We start from the raw sequence: 6751 nt of genomic DNA on the forward strand, positions 1-6751 counted from the left end.
TTGGTAGAGCAACAGATCTTGGTCAACAGTGTTATAAAAATAAGTAAATACATACCAACATTTCTAACTGCTACCTCTGTTGACATTTTTACAGCCAATCATCTCAAATTAACTACCTCTCATCTATACAGTTGCTAGCACCACTCTTCTTTCTGAGCGGTAGTGTGTGGGCTTTATCCTTTCACAGTCTATGATTCCCGATATTTATGAGTGAGGTATCTAAGTCTGGTTTTGAGAATAGACTTCATCACCATGTTTAGGGGGATCCCACGGCATGAACTTGCTCTCAAAGGTATTTGCAATTTAGGTGTCTCTGAAACAAAGGCAGAAGCATATCTGTGGAGGAAGCATTGTCTCGCCACAGTGGGTGATCACGGCTGCTCACTGCGTTGCAAAAAGGTAGGAAAGGCCTAGCCTATGGGTGAAGATTAGACCATCCTTTCCTTGCCCTTGGAATCATCAGCAATAACTCTATTAAAACATGCACCTATGTGATGGGTGAGTATTGCTTTAATAGAGGAAATTCTAATTGCATGACACAAATGGGGCTTGGTGACATTGTCAGATGGCACTTGGTAGATAACATATATTCTTTTCAGAGGTAAAATTCTCTTTTACTTAAAACAACTGGAAGTTAACAATATCATACAAGTCAGATATAAAAGCATTACAAAGCAAGATTTGTGAAAGTTTTCTTAAATCTCAGTGAAAAAACATCTTGTTCATTATGCACCTGAAGAAATGGATAAAAGAAAACAAAGGGAGACCAGTAAAATAGAAAGTAGGCTCCCTGTCTTCCCATTGATCTTGCCTCTCTGGGCCTCAACCCAACAACTTCCCTTTACTCACTTTCTTGTGTGATCCCTATATTCTATTATTGGCAGTGTTCTGGGTATGTCCTAGGCTGTAATCAAGATCATGTTCCTGCATAATCACTCTTTCAAGTCTGCAAACATTTTCTGGATGTTTACTTTGTGCTAGATACCAGTGAGTACCAAAGATACCAAAATGACTAAGACAGGATTTCTGCTCCCAGAGAGTTGATAGTCTAAAAGAAGAGTCAACTGATCATCTCACAGCAATGTGGCAAGTGGTAGGTAAGACAGACATTATGTGTTAAGTTAGGTACCTAATTCGGCCAAGAGTCAGGGAACTTTACCCAGAAAAAAAGCCTTTTTCAATTTTGTATAAAAGCATCACTTTTGGGAATGAAGGGTCTCAAAGGATGGCAAGCTGAAGTTTTTATGTATCTCAATGCATACCACCTAGTTCCTTTCAGGTAACATTATAGTTAGTTATAATGCAGTCTGTACTTTATAATATACACTAAGCATAGGATCTCTAACATTGAAGTCGTATACTTACTGGGAATCACAAATCATTCCCAAAGGATCTCACAGGTATTAGGTCAGGTCAACCTCTCAGGGTAGCTGAATAAAGTCCCCTATAGCTGTAGACTCCTGAACTACAATGTATGTACATCTCTAGATATTTTCAAATTACATTGCAAAGTATTAAATTCATTGTACCCTTGGCTATAAATGAATCCACTCTTCACTAGTCCTCTACTGGATTTTTTTCTAATAGTGTTGGAATTATTCTCACTTTCTCTACTCAGCAGCCTCATACCGCATATTAATTATCCATATCATTTAAAAGAAGCCAGTTTGTCAATCATTGCAACTGTACCCAGAGGCACAATGAATTCATTCATTTTACTGTTTGCTTTCCATAGAAACATTGTGCCAACTTTGAATGTTACTGCTGGAGAACATGACTTAAGCCAGACAGAGCCGGGAGAGCAAAGTCTCACTATTGAAACTGTCATCATACATCCACATTTCTCCATGAAGAAACCAATGGATTATGATATTGCCCTTTTGAAGATGGCTGGAGCCTTCCAGTTTGGTAAATATTTGAGGATCGTTTTGAATTGTCTACCCTATATTCTCTATAACCTCTGTGCCATAGCACATTTCCTGCAGTATATGTTCTCGGTCATGCACTTTGAGACAGGGATTTGGGCTGAAGAGCCCTGCCTGAAACTTTTTGCTTACGGTTCTGGAGGTAGCATTACATGGAGTCAGGAGAGGGTTTTCTTTATCTCACAAGTGACCCCCTGGAGATGCCAGGCAGAGCTATCACAACTCTTATGAGGTCTTTAGGGGACTACCTAGGTGCCAACAGGTGAGTGGCTTATAGTGTCCTCTCCTTCATGAATAAGATAAGCCTTACCTTGCTCTTTTCTTCAGGCCATTTTGTGGGGCCCATATGTCTTCCAGAGCCATGGGAACAATTTGAGGCTGGTTTTATTTGTACAACTGCAGGCTGGGGCCGCTCGACTGAAGGTAAGAACTTGTGTGCCACTCCTCTTAATCAGAGGTCAGAACTTTCTGGTGGGCAACCAGAAAATGGAATTTTTAATCCATTATTTAAAACAATTGTGCATACATTTTTAAAGACAGAGAATGTCACGTTGTACTTAGAAATGCAAGTCTTTCCAAAAGACATAAACGCGAATGATGCATCTCTAACTCAAAAAGGGTGAAAGAGTTCTTGCTGGGGCTTCTGTCTCTATGTTTTTCAGATGGCGTCCTCTCACAAGTCTTGCAGGAAGTGAATCTGCCTATTTTGACCCAGGAGGAGTGTGTGGAAGCTCTGTTAATGCTAAAGAGGCCCATCAGCGGGAAGACCTTTCTCTGCACAGGCTTTCCTGATGGAGGGAGAGATGCGTGTCAGGTGAGTGGGAGCAGCGGGGCTGTCAGGCCCTAGGTAAGGCTTCCTTTGGTTTTGTTATCAGGTTCAGATGAGGGGCTACAGGAAGACTGATTCCAGGTAAGGCAGGAATCTGGAAAGAAGGATCAGTAATACCAAGGGAGGTTACGTCAAAATAAAGGGACAGTGGAAACAATCTGTTTTTAGCAGGAAGTGTGATTTAAAAGAGGTCTTCTGCTTTTTCCAAAAGACCCAAATAATAGAGAGATAATGCCAAGAATAAACTCAGTGTACTCCTATTCCTGAAGGATGGCTGACTCTTTCCTATTTAGAAGTTTCCAGTTTGTGGATGTTGGGAACTTTACACCTTGCCTCCATTCTTCCTGCTAACCAAGACCTGAGGTCAGTTTCATTGCTGGCCAAGACTTCTCTGGGTCTGCAGTGTGAGATAGGAGAAAGAAGAAAGTACGCTGCTTTGATGAAAGCTGTGGATGAGGAAAAGGGAGGTGGGATTGTTGGGTTCCAGTGATATTTGAGAACCATATGGGAATTGTGCTGGGATCTTTAGACCCAGGTCTCTGAGTCTAAATTATTAGAAGTGAGGAGGTGTCATTGTTCCTCCTCCAGCATCCTTATGGGGAGAAAGGGAGCCCTTTGGGGCACCGACACTGACAGTGATGCTAACAGAGGCTTTTTCCCTCTGCAGGGAGATTCAGGAGGTTCACTCATGTGCCGGAATAAGAAAGGGGCCTGGACTCTGGCTGGTGTGACTTCCTGGGGTTTGGGCTGTGGTCGAGGCTGGAGAAACAATGTGAGGAAAAATGATCAAGGATCCCCTGGGATCTTCACAGACCTTAGTAAAGTGCTTCCCTGGATCTGCGAACACATCCAAACTGGTAACTAAGCCATCACACGAGGTTAAGAAGCTGCCATTCTGCTAGGGCCCAGAGAGAGCACGAGCAGAGTCTTGGCAAATCAGAGCACCTGAACAGACAGGCTCTACCTCTGTTCTCAGTGTAGCACACAAGGATTGTGAGATTTACCAAGTCTAAATAAAACAAGAGCAAAATATGGTATGTGGAGCAGCATGCAAATATTCAATGAAAAATGAATTCATCCATCCTAGACCTTCTCAAATTGGCCTTTAATTGAAACTATCTCCGTTGATGATATGCTTTCACCACTTACTTCTCAACAAAATCCAGCGGACTGTAACAGATCAGTAATTCTCAACCAGGGGCAATCTTGCCCCCAGGGACAGTATCAGGAGACATTTTTAATTGTCACAACTGGCAGGTGTGAGGAGTGACTCTGGTGTCCAGTGGGTAGGGGCCTTGGATGCTGCTAAACATCCTACAAAGTACGGGACAGTCTCCTGCAACAAAGAATGACCCCACCCAAAAGGTTAATAGTACCAACATTGAGAATCCCTGGCATGGATCCAGGTATAGTAAGTCTGAAAAAGTTAGGATCTATATGCAGCCAGCCCTCCACATCTGCAGGTTCCATATCAGCAGATTCAACCAAGTGTGGATCAAAAATATTTGGAGAAAAATAAAAACAATAAAAATAACAAAACAATAATAAATATAAAAAATTTAAAAAATACAGTATAACAACTATTTATATAGCATTTACATTGTCTTAGGTATCGAAAGTACTCTAGAGAATTTAGAGTACTGCATAGGGCAAGACAAGCCTAGGTTATATGTAAATGCTATGCCGTTTAACATAAGGATTTGAGCATCCTCAGATTTTTGGTGTCTGCAAGGGTTCTGAAACCAACCCCTGACAGATATTGAGAGACTGACTCATAATAGACTGACTAGTGAGCTAATTACGGCTTCTTTGCTACCTCCAAATCCGACCTAATTGTTTTCTTTTCTGGTGGCTTCCATCCTCAAAAAGGCTTTTATCCTTTTTTAAAGAAGTTAATTTAAATTAAGTTTAGTAAGAATTTGAGTTTCTTTTCAAGTGTATGATGCAGTGGCAGGTATCTGAGCCCTCAGTTCAAGTTTTAACTCTTTTGTAGTTATGAACAAATTATTTCCATCTTTAGCCTCTGTTCTTATATAAAACAACCACTTGCTCTGTGAAATCTTTAAGTTAATTACTGTTTCTTATTGGCCCACTCAATAAAGAGAATTAGTCATTTTAAAACACCAGAGCCCCTTTCCCACTTTATCAATTTATCCCTTCCCTTCTTTCCACAGACAAGATTTTTATTAGTTGCAATATTGACTTAAAAATCTTTTTGGCGCCAAGGAGATGCTAACTTCTTGAAGTATTGTTCAGGATTCCACAGGCTTTCAATTACATCGTTCTTTTTCTTTCCCAGGGAATTGGAGAAAGAGTTCCAGAGGTGGGTATTCCTTGTAGGCTGCTCCACCGGGAGCACAAATTAACATCTAGCATTTCAAATTCCTTTAGAATCGAAAGGCGTCCTCTACAAGAGCGCTCCATGCTCAGTAGGTCTAAAACTACCACCTGGAGTGCCGATAGCCACTCCTGGCCAGTCCAGGCAAGCCCATGCCCAGCAGAAGCCTCAGTTGCCCCCCCCCACCCCATTTCATTTCTTAGCAATCCAGAGCTCTGTCTCAATTCAGCCAACATTTGCCAAACACTAGCTTTGAATCAGAGACTCAAGGAAAGAGGACAAGGCAGTGCAGATGTAGTCAGTAAGCTACACACCTTGTCCTGAAAGTGTCCCTACTTATATAGGGTCCCATCCCCTGTGTTACATTGTGATCCTGCAATGAATTCACTCTGTAACTTTGGGCGAGCCCTTTCCTAACTCTGGCCCTCATCTATAAAGAATATAGTGTGGGCCAGATGGTGTCTAAGACACTGTAGCTCAAATCTCCAGTGGTTCTTTGAACCTGTGGAAAGATCTACAAAGAGCAATATGGAAAAATAGTATCCTGAGAGCTCAGAGGAGTGAGAGGCTGCTTCTAGCTGAAAACAAATTCACAGGGGAGCTCTGATGTACAGACATCGTTGAAGCTGTGCCTTGAAGGAGGAGTAGGTTTTTGTCAGGTGGAAAGGAAATATGGGTAAAGAAAAATATTCCAACTCAAGAAAGGATATTAAGGATGGAGACCAAAAAAATGTCGGGTCTAAGTCAGCTAAAGCAGCAAAAGTATAAGACATGGGATGATGCCTTGTGAAGTAGAATAATAAAACATAACTTGAGATCAAACCATGGAAACTTTAAATACCAGCCAAAAAAAGTTTGGATATTATTGAGTAATAGAAAGCTGATTAATTAGATAAGTAGATTTGAACTATACTTTAATAGCATAAAAACTGGGTTGAGAGGAGACTCATGCATGAACGTATGAAATTCTGCATTAGTTTGAGAGACAAGAAATGAAGTCTTGAATCAAGGCAATATCCACAAAATGAAAAGGAGGGAATAGAAACAAGAAAAATGAGGATTTGGAGCCAATTAGATGAAAGTTTATGAGGAAGAAGGAGGAATAGAATATAGTACCAAAGTTTTGAGCACAAGAGACTAAGAAAAGGGCACACAAAAATAATAAAATCAGAAGTGGATGCAGTTTGGCTGACCCAAGGAATTCTATTTATAGCATATTGAGTTCTGAGAAAGGTAGCTAGGAAACTGTCATAAAAATCAGGCCCGAAGTTCAGAAATGTAGAGATGACATCTGAAATGGAGGATATGAATGAATGAAACTGGTCCAAGGGGTCACGGAGAAAGAGCAGATGAGGACGAATGCTTAAACCTGCAAAATACCTGCACTTACAGAAAAAGTATGAAGTCAGCAAAAGAAGAGTAAAGGGCCAGAGGTGGCTTATGCCTGTAATCACAGCAATTTGGGAGGCCAAGGTGGGAGGATTGCTTGAGTCCAGGAGTTCAAGACCAGCCTTGGAAAAAAAGTGAGACTCTGACTCTACAAATAATTTCTTTAAAAAATTAGCCGAGTGTGGTGACATGAGCCTGTGGTCTCAGCTACTTGACAGACTGAAACAGGAGGACTGTCTGAGCCCGAGAGGTTGAGGCTGCAGTGAGCTG

General features: G+C 41.2%; 1 protein-coding gene across 1 annotated transcript in view; it reads left to right on the forward strand.

Moving 5' to 3' along the window:
* LOC108283805 (ovochymase-2) overlaps window positions 1–3619 on the forward strand; it is a 6266-nt gene extending 2647 nt beyond the window's left edge. The window contains exons 3-7 of the mRNA XM_017500360.2: window positions 308–399; window positions 1736–1908; window positions 2253–2348; window positions 2588–2739; window positions 3422–3619. Of these exons, the coding sequence (XP_017355849.1) occupies window positions 308–399; window positions 1736–1908; window positions 2253–2348; window positions 2588–2739; window positions 3422–3619 (711 nt within the window). The remainder of the gene's footprint in view (window positions 1–307; window positions 400–1735; window positions 1909–2252; window positions 2349–2587; window positions 2740–3421) is intronic.
* The last annotated feature ends 3132 nt before the right edge of the window (window positions 3620–6751 follow it).

This window comes from Cebus imitator, unplaced genomic scaffold (genome assembly GCF_001604975.1).
Source record: "Cebus imitator isolate Cc_AM_T3 unplaced genomic scaffold, Cebus_imitator-1.0 Scaffold265, whole genome shotgun sequence".
Lineage (NCBI taxonomy): Eukaryota > Metazoa > Chordata > Mammalia > Primates > Cebidae > Cebus > Cebus imitator.